We start from the raw sequence: 15,634 nt of genomic DNA, 5'->3' as shown, positions 1-15,634 counted from the left end.
TACTTAAGCAAACTTTTATTAACAATCACAAATCAACCGTGAAAAATTAATTTCTCAGTACAAAATCAGAGATATGAGACCATGACAGGGCTATAATCAAAAGGCAACAAGGCAAATTGAGTTAAACATTCCAGTGAATTTGGGCTCCTGGAGCCCATGGAGTCTCACACGATAAGTGTATGTGTGTGTATATATATAAATGAATTTCTACTGCTCTAAAGGGCAGGGACATCCTACCATTTTAATTTTTTTTAGAGTCCATGACACAAAGGACTACAGATTATATGAAAGGGGGGAACTTAACCCAGTATATTTTATATACTGTATTTTCACTGTTTTCAATGAACTCAGGGTCTAATGAAGCAGCCCAGAGGGATTATATGCCCCTTAAATTTGTTCTACAAATAGCATTGCCAAAAAATGTCCCATAACCCTCTCTAAAGCAAGTACATGCACTTCAGAGTCATTAGGTTATTTCAATCCATCATTGCTAGTCAGGACATTATATCAACTCTATCTTTTCCCGCTGATTCTGCTGTAGCTGCTTAGAACTAAATAGGAGCTCAGATGGGTTGGACTCTAGTTTGGTACCAGCAAAACATATCCAGAAGAGGCAACAATAAAATGTAACATACACCTGCCACACACATGGCAATGGACCCACTAGCAACCAGTGCAAGTTTGCCCCATGGGGGCAAGAGAAAGATAACTAATAAGTTTAGATATCTCCAGTGAGACAAAAGATTATCTTTCAGTAAAGAATAGTGGACCGCTAAGTATTTTGAAAGAAGACAAAATATGATGATCGGAGTATATATGAGAGAACTAGAGAGCATTCTCCACTGGCAAAACAGAACCAAGATCAACCTATTTTGTCTAGTTTAAATCCTATTCATTGTTGCTCTTTTTTAACACCATCCTTTATCAAAGGGAGACAAAATCACCCAAGAAGCAGCCATTTTCAGGTGAACCTTGATTAATAAATAGTGTCCTATCTATGAACTCACCTACCCCACCACCACCACCATGCACCTCTTCACAGGAAACGACTTATGAGCGTTCAACATTTGTCATCCAATGAATACTCATGGGACTTCACTTTGTTTTCTAACTTTTATCTCTTCCAGCACTTTTGTCATCACAGGATTTTCCTGTCTTGAAGACTTGAGGCTCTGGCTTGCTTTCTAGCTAACTCCCATGACACAGGATGCATGGAAGTATATGCACACAGTGGGCTATTAGACACCAGCATCATTTTTTTCATTTGCTTTGGGAGGAGTTTCTGCCTGCACCTTCTTCATCTCCACTCCTTTCACCCACGTATATGCAAAGGAACCACCTAGAACCATCATATTACTAGTCCACCACAAGAAGCTCTTTGTTTCTTCATAATAGCAAACGGCTAGCACTGTTTGGGCACATGCTTTCGCTGTCCCAGATACATTGTGTGTGAGAGGGCTAGTAAATTTGATTTGGAGTCCTGTCACATAGCCAATGGCAAAACCAAACACTCCACTAAGGGTCATCATGCCCCAGAAGCTGGAGCTCCCCAATTTCTCAAAGTGGTAGATAGTATAATAGTCGTTTGAGAGCAATATGAGTGGCAAGAACAAGACACAGGCATTGAGGTTGTTGTAGAAGGTCAGACGCCAGATGCTGCCATCCACAGCAGGCAGGACCTTCTTAGTGTAGATAGCATTGAGTGAGACACAGAGACTGGCTAGGATTCCAAAAATTATGCCGGACCAGGATAGAGTCCCTTCTGCGCCTTCCTGATCTATTCCAAGCCAGAAGCCACCTGTAAGGCAAAAACATTTGATGGTTCAGATGAGACAAGCAAAAGGCAAGCAACAAGAGCAGCATTTTTTTTAAAGTTGCAAATTCTTCAGACTCTGACTTCAATGACTCAAAATACATTATTGGTCAGAGATGGGAGAGAGTGACATGGCAGATTAATGATCACTTCTAATGTTCAGTCAATGAACAGTAAAGAAGTGGTCAGGGTCAATGGTGGTATGCAGGTATACCAGTGGCATTTCTCTTCTGCCATCCCCAACCTCCAAATGGAAAATTGAAAGTTAGTAACAGAATTCAAAAGAATCTACATTTAAGCCACAAAAATGTTACATTTAGGCCACAAAACCCAAATTGTACAGGTATAGAATGTGGGACACTTGGCTCAGCGTTACTACATATACAAAGAATCCTAGGATTATTGTTGATCATAAATTGAATATTACCCAGGAGTGTGAGGCTGCAAGTGAAGTGCTACCTTAGCCTGCATTAATAGAACCATTGTTTCCAAATCAAGAGAAGTAGTAGTCCCACTATAATCAGGCCTCATCTGGAGTACTATGTTCTATTAGATAGTTGGAATCACAGATTTGGAAAAGACCACCCAGGGCCATCCAGTTCAACCTCCTGCCATGCACCAGTTCTGGGCACTTCATTTTAATAAAATGACAAAAAAAGGTTGATAAAAGGTACTGGGAACAAAATGTGAGATGAGATAGAATGAGTGCCTAGAGTGCTTGGGGTGTGTGTTCCTACAGGGCAGAAGGGGGTTGGACTGGATGGCCCTTGGGGGGTTTCTTCCAGCTCCATGATTCTATGAATATATCTATATATTGATATATTGAGATAGATTAGTGGTTCTCAACCTGTGGGTCCCCAGATGTTTCAGCCTTCAGCCTCCCAGAAATCCTAACAGCTGGTAAACTGGCTGGGATTTCTGGGAGTTGTAAGCCAAAACAGCACTGAGAACCACTGAGATAAATAGATGTTGTGCCTGGAGTGCTTAGGTTGTGTTTCTGTATGGCAGAAGGGGATCGGACCGGATGGCCCTTGAGGGATCTCTCCAAGCTCCATGATTCTATGAATATTTATATATATTGTTATGTCTATCTCAATATACCAATACTGTATATAGAAATATTTATAGAATCATGGAGCCTGGGCTGCTTGAGGTGTGTGTTCCTGCATGGCAGAAGGGGGTTGGACTGGACAGCGTTTAAGGCCTCTTCCAGCTCCATGATTCTATGAATATACAGTAGAGTCTCACTTATCCAACATAAACGGGCCGGCAGAATGTTGGATATGTGAATATGTTGGATAATAAGGAGGGATTAAGGAAAAGCCTATTAAACATCAAATTAGATTATGATTTTACAAATTAAGCACCAAAACATCATGTTATACAACAAATTTGATAGAAAAAGTAGTTCAATACGCACTAATGTTATGTAGTAATTACTGTATTTACAAATTTAGCATCAAAATATCACGATGTATTGAAAACATTGACTACAAAAATGTGTTGGATAATCCAGAAGCTTGGATAAGTGAGACTCTACTGTATCTCTATATCGATATATTGAGATAGACAGATAGATAGATGTAGTGCCTGGAGTGCTTGGGTTGTGTGCTGCTGCATGGCAGACTGGGTGGCCCTTGGGGGTGTCCTCCAGCTCCACGATTCCCTACAGCCCTGGCCCCTGGAGGAAGGCCCTGCCGCCACTCACTCACTCACCGATGATGGCCCCGCAGGCCAGGAGGGCCGGGAGGGAGGTGGTCTGCTTGAGGAGCAGGTAGGAGAGCATGACGTTGAAGACGGTGGTGAGGGAGCGGCCCACGTTGTAGAAGGCTACGCCGACGTACTTGAGGCAGAGGTTGTTGAAGGTGATCATGCCGATGAAGACCACGGAGAGGGGCAGGACGCTGCGGGAGACCTTGAGGTCCAGGCGGATGGAGGGGAAGTCGAGGCAGCCGCGCGGGCAGAGGCCGGCCAGCAGGCTCAGCGCCTTGCACAGCAGCACCGTCACCAGGCACTGGAAGAAAGTGACGAAGAGCGGCGCGTCCAGGCCCAGCGAGGGGCTGCCCAGCAGGTACTTGTTCAGGAAGACCATGGTAATGGAGGTGAACCAGTACAGGGTCACCACTGTGGCGATCCGCAGCGCCCGCAGGAGGAACGGAGGCTCCCGGGCGCCCTCCCCGTCCCCCTCCATGCCAACGGGCTCTTCCGGCGGGAGCAAGGACTCCGACGAGCCGCCGCCACCGCCGAGGGCCATCTTCAGAATGGCGGAGCGCTTTAGCTGGACTCTGTTCATGGCGGAGAGCAGAAGGGAGGTGTCACAAACTTACACCGCTGTTTCAAAGCCTAAGGCCTCCCACTGCCGCCTCAACACGAAACCCATTCTCCTCACCCCCATTTTCTGGCGGCGGGGAGCCATTTTGAAGATTTGCGCAAGGGCCCCACCGGAAGAGGAAAAACACCCGCTCACTTCCGCCTTAAAGCCGGGCGTCGCTAGGCAACGCGCCTTCGCGGCCCCCTCCTCCCCAGCATTCCCAAACTCGGGTTCTTCACGCGTTTTGAACTACAACTCCCAGGATTCCTGGCTGTCAATCAAGATGGCTGGGGCTTCTGGGAGTTGAAGTCAAAAACCTGGAAGGAAGAACCAAGGTTGGGAACCGTTGACGAGTGGGCTCCCTTGTAACAGGCATAGGCAAACTTGGGCCCTCCAGGTGTTTTGGACTTCAACTCACATCATTCCTAACAGCCTCGGGCCCTTTCCTTAAGCGGCTGTGGGAGAAAAGGAAAAGGCCCGAGGCTGTTAGGAATGGTGGGAGTTGAAGTCCGAAACACCTGGAGGGCCCAGGTTTGCCCAGGCCTGCTCTGGCTTCATGGTGTCATGAGGGGTGGTCAGAAGGAAAGGAGGTGATGGATGCAACAAGCAGGCCTTAGGAAAGTTCCTTCTTTGAACGAAACGCACAGCAGCCTTACCAGAGCTGTTTAGATGGGCTCATATTGCATGATAGTTAAGATGCTTGTGACGTAGCCAATATTAGACGAATGGGGTAAATGATCTTTGTAAGCCAATAAGAATATATTTTCTACTTTCTGTAAAAGTGATAAAAAGCCTTGCAACCATTTTGAAGATGCGACAAATACTTTGATTGCATTGCTGTATGCATTTTTGTCGTTATAACTATGGCTACACAATAAAATAGTTTTTTGCAGTTTGAAGATCCAACTTTTGTGGTGTCCTTCCTTGCCCTCTCCACTGGAAGGGGCCTCCTGCTTTTGACTTTGGATTAAAAGGAGTATTTTTGCATCTTTGCCCCTTCAATTCAACTATAGACCCACTTCGGGCCCCAAACAGAAAATGGCACCTCTCCATCATCGGCTGTCATGGACGCTTTCCATTTTTCCCAGCCTTTTGCCTACATGGTGGATGGAAAGACTGCTGGGGCCTTTCTACATTACATAAGTATAGCTCTATGATTTCACTTTACTCTGCATAGTCCCATATGATGGAATCCTGGGAGTAGCATTACTCTCCTAAGGGTGAGTCTACATTGTACAATTAATACAGTTTGATACCACTTTATAATAGGAGACCCTGGCGGCACAGTACTTGCTAAGCTGCTGAACTTGCTGGCCGAAAGGTCGGTTCGAATCTGGGGAGTGGGGTGAAAAACATGCAAAACAAGCAGTTCGAAAACATGCACATTTAAGATCAATAGGAACTGCTCCGGTGGGAAGGTAACGGCGCTCCATGCAGTCATGCCAACCACATGACTTTGGAGGGGTCTACGGATAAATCTGGCTCTTTGGCCTAGAAATGGAGATGAGCACCAACCCCAGGGTCGGATACGACTAGACTTAATGTCAGGGAAAAACCTTTACCTTTACTTTACCACTTAAACAGCCATGTCTCAATGCTATGGAACCATGGGAACTGTAATTTTACAATATCTTTAGCTTTCTCAGCCAAAGAGAGCCAGTGCCAAACTACAACTCCCAGGATTCCGTAGCATTGAGCCATTGCAGTTAAAACAATGTCAAACTGCACAGTGCTATGTGTACTCTACAGTGTTTTAGCCCCAACCACCATGCTGCCTGGAGGCAGAACTTGGGAAAATTACTTTTGGATTTTAATTCCCAGAATCCTCCAGCCATCATATGGACATGCTGGTTGGGGGATTCTAGAAGTTATATCCTGCAAAAGATATATTTCTAAATGGTCGGCACTCACACCTTTGGCTGCCAGCATACAGATGAATCTTTAGTATTTTATGCCAACACCAGCAATCATTAGGGGAAAGAGCAGCCACCTCTACTCGCCCACTTTCTCAAGGCTGTGGTGCCAGGCCTTCTGACAAAGGCTGCCATAAAGACAAAGGCAGGTACCCGTTGTAAGTGTCCTAGGTCTCTTCTACACTGCCATATAATCCAGATTATCAAATCTGATAATCCACATTATCTGCTTTGAATTTGATTATGTGAGTCTACACTGCCATTAATCTAGTTGAAAGCAGATAATCTGGATTTTACATGGCAATGTAGAAAGGGCCCTAATTAGCTTCTCCAGCAGGCAGGTAAGCTTTGATAAACTGTGCCTTTGACTCTCGGCAGAAGGAAGAGGTCTTACCACAAAAAAGAGCAGCAATGGGACCCTCGGTTTGAATTTCCACTCACCTTTTTATCAACTGAGCAGTAAGCAGCTTATTTCTCCCTTTTCTTTCTCCTCTTCAACTAACATTTGTAACTTCCTGGACCGATTTTTTGCTTCCTTATCCTCCCCTGCTGCCACCTCACCTGGAAAATGCAAATGAGCAATCAGCTGCTAGAGGATGGGTCATTTTCTTGCAAGAGCTGCTAACCTTTTTTGTATTCTCCTAGATATTACAAATGCACCAGAGCCTAACTAGCCTCAGAAGCTAAGGAGCTCAGCCTGGTTAGTACTTACATGAGCAACCGGGTTTTTGACATTGCAGGTCCTGACCCCAAATGTGATCCCCTTAGCTTGATGTCAGGGTCCCAAAAGATTGAACAATGAACATTTGAATGTAACATAGTAGCTATTTAAGACATTTACATTAATCTGTTCTGCTGTGTTTATTCACCGTAAACACTGCACAACAGAAGTTCAGCAGATATGTTTCAGCTATACATAATAAAAAAAGAAAATCAGCCTGTTTGGCAAGCCTTGCAAATGCTGATCTGTTATCAGCTATATACTATCAGCTATATCACCTATATACTATACCCAGGTTTACATTAAAACTTTCTTGGGTCAAAAGGAATCACAAGGGGAAAAGTTTTAAAAAGCCCCGCTCTATGCTACATTTAAGAAGAAGGAACCAACAAAACTACTTTTGAGTACAGTGTTTCCTCATTACTTCGCGGTTCGCTTTTCATGCCCTCGCTGTTTCGTGGTTTTTAAATAAACACTAAAATAATAGTATAAATCATAAAATAATATTATAAATCTCTCTTTCTATTTCCTCCCTAAGGAGAAGTCTAAGGAAGAAAGGAAGGAAAAGCTGAAGGGAGAGAAAAGGAGGTTGAAGCAGCTTTGTTTTCGCTTTACAAGGCATGCGTGTGTTTGAGAGGCGAGGAGGGGACAGAGACGCTACTTGCCAGAAAGATTGTAAACAACACAAATATAGTGTCCCTACTTCACGGATTTTCACTTTTCATGAGTGGTCCTGGAATGTAACCCCAGCAATAAGTGAGGGAACACTGTATTTCTTTCTAAAAAAAATCCTAGAAAATAAATGGGATCATCAGAAGTCAATGTGTGACCCGAAAGCACACAGAAAGCAGTGATCCAGTGCCTGTCACAGATGCACAAGAGAAAAAAAACAACTCTTCATTATTGCAGCTGTATGATTCACAGTACTGAATTTGTTTCTTATAATTGCCAAACTCATTGCAAGAAAAAGCATATGTCAGAGAAACTTTGCAAGGAAAAAACTCTGGTAACAATACTTCCCAGACACTTCATTTCCTTGACTGAGTGGACTCAGGGTATATCTACGCTGACCATTTAATGCAGTTTCAAACTGGTATTAAAGAAAATGATTTTGCTATGCATATGATTACGTATAAAATCTTGGACCAGGTGGTGATGATACAAACCACAGGACACTTGCACATTAAAGGATTACTTTTGTGCACTTTTGTGGAAGTTTGTTGTCTGGCTGCCACAGTTTGGAGCTAGTTTCAAATTGCATTAAATGGTCAGTGTAGAAGGGGCCACAGGGTGCATTTACATTGTAGAATTAATGCATTTTGACACACTTGAACAACCATGGCTTAATGTAATGGCATCATGGGCATTGTTTGGAGAGGCACTAGCACTATTTGGCAGAAAATGCTAAAGACCTTTTGAAATGACAACTCCCATGATTCCATTGAGCCATGGCAGTTAAAGCAATTTCAACCTGCTTTAATTCTAAAGTATAGATGCATCCTCGGTTTATAGAAGTTTCTGCTAATATCTTTGTTCTCTCAGTTAATACCTAAAATGATACAAAATCTCTTTACACACTGATATTCCAGATTATGTTTCTGAATTAATTCCTCAACTGTTATTGACCTATTCCCTCTGTCCTCCAAAGATGCAAATGCTAGGATTTAATTTGATCTGGAGTTGGTAGCAAAATCCTTTTCTGTGTTTATTTTGAAACAAGAGCCAGTAGGTTCTAAAAGATCACATAAGCCCCTTCTACACTGTCGTATAAAATCCAGATTATCTGCTTTGAACAGGATTATTTGGCAGTGTAAACTCAGATAATCCAGCGCTTTGATAATCTGGATTACAATGTTCCCTCACTTATCGCTGGGGTTAGGTTCCAGGACCACCCGCAATAAGTGAAAATCTGCGAAGTAGGGACGCTATATTTATTTTAATATTTATACATCATTTTAGTAGTTATACACTATTTTAAATCTTTATCAACCAATCGTGTGTTGATAAATCGCCTCCTTCTCCTCCCTTTGCCCCTTGGGCTCCTTTTCTTTCCCTTTGGCTTCTCCTTCCTTCCTTCCTTCCTTCCTTCCTTCCTTCCTTCCTTCCTTCGGCTATAAATTGTAATTTTTATGATTTATAATAGTCTTTTAGAATTTATTGAAAAACCGCCAAACAGCGAATCTGCGAAAGGTGAACCGCAAAGTAGTGAGGGAACACTGTATATGGCAGTGTAGAAGGGTCTTTACAGTGCCAGCAATGTTGAGACTGTTAATTACAATAGCTGGCTGGTCCCCTCATCTGCCCTTCTCCTTAATTTAACTCTCCTCAAAGTATTATCCCCAGAGACTGAAGAATGAAGAGAACCACAAGGGGCCACAAGGGGCTCAAACCATTTTTGGACTAGGCTTCAATGGGTCGAGTACCCCTAACCCCCTAGAAATGATCAGACATATTGGATCACCCAGGCTCCCAAGTTTACAGGGATATACATTGTTAAGATAGTTACTGTAGCTGAACACACTCATGAATAACAAAGGCATCAATCCAGAATGTAGTCACTCTGTATCCTGCAAGAACACTTGCAGTCATGCTTCTGCCACTCTCTTGAACACTTTGCCCCAAAGGAGGTATATTTGCACTTGGGCAAAAGCAATCATAAAATTCTCAATTTGACAGAGTAAATATACTATTGATTTTTCACAACATATCCTGCTTGTGAGTCCCTTGAACTAGATGAAAACTTGTCTTTCTAGAATGATTATTCAAGTGAAACACCATGACAAGCATATGTAGGAGAGAAAAAAAATCAATATAATAATTCAAATTCAAACTCTGCATCATAGCAGCATTTGCAGAACTATGAAAAAAAAGGTGAGAATGCAAATTCATCTCTAAATATCCATAGCAATTTTATTTAGTCCTTGTTTTCTGATTTTTCTTACTGTCAACACAAATAGAGATTATGAAACTTTTGATAATCAGTTTGCCCAAAACATACCATGTTACTATAATGTGTTCATGGTTTTCAGAAGGGCTCTTAATTTCATAATATTATATTTATCTATTTATTTATTTAATTTATTTATATCCCATCTTTCTCACCCCGAAGGGGACTCAGGGCAGTTTACAACAAGGGCACAATTTGATGCCTCGAACACATATCAACATAAACAACATAAAACATTCAACTATTATGATTTGGCAGAGACATAGTCAATCAATCCTTTATCATCTCCTTTTTTCCAGCTAATTTTAAAATATCAGTTTCTCCTTTCTCCTCCCACCCCCCTTGTCTTTAGCTAAATTTAATTGTTGGACTCTGATAACGAAGGAGGAGGCAGAACATTGCCCTTCCAATAGGCTAAAGCAAAAGCAAACTGCTGCAGCCTGTCCTAGCTGTGTGTTCTTCACCATTAATAACCTTTGCCATCTTGCCCACACTCTGATGTTGTTTGACTACACACATCCCAATTTTCATCTGTGAAAAGTTGGAAATAAAATTAAATTCTAAGAAGAATTACCAGTATCTTCTTTTGCATGAAGGCATATTGTCTGCTTGTGACAGTGCTCCTTATAGCTCACATGCTGCCTCCTTCTGGTGGAAACCACAAATTTATGATTATGTACATTTCTTTTTTAAAAATTGATATTCAAGACTAATATTTCAATCATATGCATATTGTCATGAAAAATATATTAAATTAATTTTGACATTTCTGAGTATGTATATGGCCACAGTCAGGCCTGTAGCCAAGATTTGATTCCCGGGGGGGGGGGGGGGGGTGAGTCTGAGTGAGAAAGGATCTACCCTAGGAAACCTTTTGTGTTGTTATCTCAATACCCCCATGCATATGGGATATATTGAGCATGGTGATCAGATCATGGTATGAATAGACATAACAGTTTAAATACTAAATATTATTTATTTACTTTCATTAACAAAATGTTTAAAATACGTTTTTACTTATTTTTTTACTTTACAGTAACAGTCTTCTGTTTTTCTCCCCGACCATTTTGTCAATTACTTTTTCTGGTTTGATAGTGATGTCCCGATGAATGGAAATCATTGCTAGTCCACTAAGTCTCTGGTCTGTCCTTAAACTTCTAGATACACTTTTCACTCTCTTCATGGTTGAAACGATCTTTCCACACTGCATGTTGTTACTGGTAGAGTAGCTAACACAGTCAAAAGGAAATTTATTGACCGATAGTAGGTTTTGTCACAGAGTTCCAACACTTTAAGTACCTCAGTATCTTTCTTAATTGATGGTGTAATATTACACCACATTATGTACTCAGCCTTGACGGAAGCAGGTGCTGCGTCATTTTCAAAGTATTCTGACAGTTGTTCCACATGGTGAACTTTGTCTAGACCTGAAAATCCAGGGAGGAGAACCTGAAAACTGGTTAAAATGTCTTCATTTGACATGAACCTTTCAGTAATGTCCTGTATGAGTGAATTGACACACGATATGAACACTGCAACACTGAAATGATCTTCTACAGAATTAGTCCCTGGATTTTCCCGATGCACCTGTCTTGAAATTTGCCTTGGAATAGTCAAGTTGCTTTGAAATATTTTTTTCAGATGTTGTTCTTGCTAAGTCAAAGAGTTTTACAAAATGATTTTTTGCATCTGCTCTCAAAATTTCTAAAGACTTTAAAAGTGACTTAGCGTGATTTATGGCAGATGCCATATCAAGACTTTTTTCCTGAAGAAAAATTGATATGGGCAAAGTAAGGCTGAAGAGTTGTTCACAAACAAACAGGCTAACAATGAAATCACTTTTTTCAATTGCAATCAAAAAGTTTGAAGCTGAAGAAGAGATTTTCCATGGTTTCTCTGAGATTTCTTTAAGGCAGCTACAATCAGCTTAAATAGTTCAACAAATGTCAATACACTGTCATGCCTCTCAATGAAACGAGTCTTACATAAACGTGCCAGTCTTTTTTTCTTTGTTTCTGGCACATGAGCGCTAATATTAATCTGCAAAATATTGTTAGCACTTGAACTGTTTATGAAGGAATTTGTTATTTCTTTTATTGTTCCAAGACAATTTCTGACAGAAAGGTTTGAAAATGTATCACTCAATTCAAGGTTTAGTCAGTGACTTGCACAATGACAATATCTTGCTTTGGGGTATGTTTCTTGAATTCTTGTTTGAGCTCCAGCTAGATGGCCAGCCATGTTGGCAACTCCATCATAGTCCTGCCCTATACATTTGTTCATGTCCAATTTCAACATGTTGCATTTTTCTAGGATAACTTTAGTGACATTTTCTGCCGATTGGTCATATATGGGTATAAATCCTACAAAATCTTCTCGGATGACTGTTAAGTTTTCCTTTAAATCTATGTTACGAAGACACAATAAAAGCTTCTCTGTTGCCGATACATTCATAGTTTCATCAGCCAGAATGGAGAAGCAATCAGACTTGTTGACTCTAGCAACAATCTCTTCTGTCACTGGAACTGATTGAAATGATCTCATTCTGTATTTCGTGACTTATGTATGTAGCATTCTTGCCACAGTTAATAACATGTCTCCTTAGATTTTCGTCTCCAGAGCATGTTCTAAATCGTAGTAAGGCTTGGAATTTCCCATCTTTTTGGAAGGTTTTTCCAAGGAGAGAGGACCACTGTCTACATCTCCTCTAAGAGGCAACTCTTCCTCTGCACAAAAGAGACTTGTTTCGATAATGGGGATTAGAGCAGCTGTTTTCCTCCCTCTCCCTTGCAGAGAAGCTATTGAAATCCACAAGCATGTGGACAATTTCAACAGAAAGGAGGAAACCATGAAAATGAACAAAATCTGGCTACCAGTATTATAAAACTCTAAAGTCAGGACAGTAAATAAAGAACAACATTCAGGAATTTCAGACATGAAGCAATCAAGGCCTGCTAACACCTCCTAACAAAAAGATTCCCCCAGGCATAAAGCTGTCAGGCTTTGGATTCATTTCAATCTGTGCAACCCGAGGATGTGGACAAGGTCCTTGGAGAAGCGAGAGCGACCACATGCATCCTAGACCCCTGCCCATCCTGGCTGGTTAAAGAAGCCAGAGGGGGGTTGGTCGAGTGGGTAAGAGTGGTGGTGAACGCCTCCCTCCGGGAAGGCAGACTTCCAGCTGGCCTCAAACAAGCCGTAATAAAACCGCTGTTGAAGAAGCCATCACTTGACCCCACTAATTGGAATAACTTTCGGCCTGTTTCCAATCTCCCCTTTTTGGGCAAGGTCGTGGAACGCGTGGTTGCCTCGCAACTCCAGGGATTCTTGGAAGCAACTGATTATCTGGATCCGGCACAGTCTGGCTTCAGACCGGGGCATGGAACTGAGACGGCCTTGGTCTCCTTGGTGGATGATCTCCGCAGAGAGCTCGACAGGGGGAGTGTGTCCCTGCTGGTTCTCCTGGATCTCTCAGCGGCCTTCGATACCGTAGACCACGGTATCCTTCTGGGTCGCCTCGTGGGAATGGGCCTTGGGGGTACTGCATTGCGGTGGCTCCAGTCCTTCCTTGAGGACCGTACCCAGAAGGTGTTGATAGGGGACAGCTGTTCGGCTCCACAACCGTTGTCTTGTGGAGTCCCACAGGGTTCAGTACTGTCCCCTTTGTTGTTTAACATCTACATGAAGCCGCTGGGTGAGATCATCCGGAGTTTTGGAGTTCGGTGTCATCTGTACGCAGATGATGTCCAACTCTATCACTCCTTTTCTCCAGCTTCCAAGGAGGCCGTCCAGATCCTGAACCGGTGCCTGGCTGCTGTGTCGGACTGGATGAGGGCGAACAAATTGAAGTTAAATCCAGACAAGACAGAGGTCCTCCTGGTCAGTCGTAAGGCCGAACAGGGTATAGGGTTACAGCCTGTGCTGGATGGGGTCGCACTCCCCCTGAAGACACAGGTTCGCAGTTTGGGTGTCCTCCTGGACTCATCGCTGAGCCTGGAACCCCAGGTTTCGGCAGTGGCCAGGGGGGCCTTCGCACAACTCAAACTTGTGCGCCAACTGCGCCCATACCTTAGGAAGCCTGACATGGCCACGGTGGTCCACGCTCTGGTTACATCTCGTTTGGACTATTGCAATGCGCTCTACGTGGGGTTGCCTTCAAAGACTGTTCGGAAGCTGGAACTAGTCCAACGTTCCGCAGCCAGGTTATTAACTGGAGCGCTGTACAGGGAGCATACAACTCCTCTGTTGAAGCAGCTCCACTGGCTGCCTGTTAGCTTCCGGGCACAATTTAAAGTGCTGGCTTTGGCCTACAAAACCTTAAACGGCTCTGGTCCAACTTACCTCTCCGAACGTATCTCCCCCTATGAGCCGCCCCGCAGATTAAGATCTTCCAGCGAGGCCCTGCTCTCGGTCCCGTCGCCGTCACAGGTGCATTTGGCTGGAACGAGGGACAGGGCTTTTTCGGTGGTGGCTCCGCGGCTGTGGAACTCCTTGCCAAGGGAGATTAGGGAAGCCCCCTCACTCATGTCTTTTAGGAAGCAGCTGAAGACCTGGATGTGGGACCAAGCTTTTGGCCCATCCTAAGATACGGTCGATATAATCTGATGTATTCGCTGGATTAATGTGTAATTGAATACAGACTGGCTCTGACTTTTGGCCCAATGCTACTGGCCCTGTTGTAATGGCCACACAGTGCTTACTGTTTTAAATGGGGTATAATATTGGTTTTTAAGTGTGTTTTTACGATCGTTTGTTTTACTATATTTTGTATTATATGGGGCATTAATCTTGCCATTATGTAAGACCGCTCTGGGTCCCCCTGGGGGAGAAGAGCGGTATATAAATTAAATAAATAAATAAATAAATAAAATATTTGATCTGCAAGGCATTGCAATGCTAATCAAGATGGCTACTTACGACATTCACACCTAGCTCACACAGACAAGAGTTCTTTCTCCCTTCCTGGACATTTCACAGATATATAAACCTCACTTATCCTAGTTTCCAACAGACCTCAAACCTCTGAGGATGTCTGCCACAGATGTGGGCGAAACGTCAAGAGAGAATGCTTCTGGAACATGGCCATACAGCCCGGAAAACTCCCAGCAACCCAGTGATTCCGGCCATGAAAGCCTTCTACAACAAATTGTATGTTTTATACATCCCAGATTGTTCTACAATATTTACAACTTAACTGTACAAAAGAAGCTAGGGAAACGTACTGTGTCTAGTCACACCATGCAAGTTGTTCCTTGAACACGCCACAGATGGCAGCACTGATAGTCCAGTCAGTGCTGCTCTTGTGACAAAACAATGAACTTCAATAGGCAAGAGAAAATTTGAGGCCTACTAGGTTAGTAGGCCTCACATTTTCTCTTGCCTATTGAAGTCCATTGTTTTGTACTAGCCTAATAGATCTAAATGCTGTTATAATATTACAAAAGATGGATCAAAATCAGGATATGTGCAAGTTTTAAAAGAAAAAGGATTGAGCGAGCAATGTATGATAAATAGTTTAAATAAATAGTTTTAGTGTTATTCCAAATAAAATTAACTTACCTTTAACTTTAGATGAAATGTCTTCCTCTCTGGGCTTTTTAAATAATGATGTTATGCTCTTTTGGCTTCGTTTCATGTTAGTTATTCTGTCTTCATGTGCTATAGTGAGACTGAAAGAAATTTCACACAAATGTCTATGATTCCGACGTGACGTGCTTCTACATATTTCTAATACTCTGACTTGATGTGGATTTTTATGCTCTACCAATAACCCTCTGCTTCCTTTCAAGCCTAATCTTAAACTTAAACAGAACAGAAATCCCTAACCAACTGTCATTCTAATTGTCATTCCCAGAGTTCTAAAGCTAGGGCTCCTTACCCCTCCCCTACTCTTAAAGATACAGGCTCTAAATTACATATTCTGCATTTG

General features: G+C 42.6%; 1 protein-coding gene across 5 annotated transcripts; it reads right to left on the bottom strand.

The window, feature by feature from the left end:
* On the bottom strand, nt 1–15,514 carry slc35c1 (solute carrier family 35 member C1). 5 transcript variants are annotated; one of them, XM_062967929.1, is made up of 5 exons: nt 15,265–15,514; nt 10,280–10,353; nt 6,479–6,598; nt 3,530–4,098; nt 1–1,798 (listed from the first exon to the last, which is right to left on the bottom strand). In XM_062967929.1, the coding sequence occupies exons 4-5, from the start codon at nt 4,065–4,067 to the stop codon at nt 1,239–1,241; spliced, it is 1,098 nt and encodes a 365-aa protein (XP_062823999.1). In that variant the 5' UTR covers nt 4,068–4,098; nt 6,479–6,598; nt 10,280–10,353; nt 15,265–15,514; the 3' UTR covers nt 1–1,238. The 5 variants fall into 5 exon arrangements, with proteins under 5 accessions (XP_062823999.1, XP_062823998.1, XP_062824001.1 ...); XM_062967928.1 differs by lacking the exon at nt 15,265–15,514 and adding an exon at nt 14,928–14,999; XM_062967931.1 differs by lacking the exon at nt 15,265–15,514 and adding an exon at nt 14,928–14,946 and having other exon boundaries at nt 10,280–10,350.
* Between the last annotated feature and the right edge of the window lie 120 nt (nt 15,515–15,634).

This window comes from Anolis carolinensis, chromosome 1, assembly GCF_035594765.1.
Source record: "Anolis carolinensis isolate JA03-04 chromosome 1, rAnoCar3.1.pri, whole genome shotgun sequence".
Classification (NCBI taxonomy): domain Eukaryota; kingdom Metazoa; phylum Chordata; class Lepidosauria; order Squamata; family Dactyloidae; genus Anolis; species Anolis carolinensis.
Note: the sequence above shows the minus strand (reverse complement) of the source record. Positions and strands in the feature narration are given on the sequence as shown.

Coding starts and splice junctions, on each gene's coding strand:
- slc35c1 (XM_003214631.4), bottom strand. CDS start 4,106: ATGAACAGAGTCCAGCTAAAGCGCTCCGCCATTCTGAAGATGGCCCTC. Junction 1,799..3,529: donor GGCCTGCGGGGCCATCATCG/GTGAGTGAGTGA, acceptor TTTGCCTTACAG/GTGGCTTCTGGCTTGGAATA.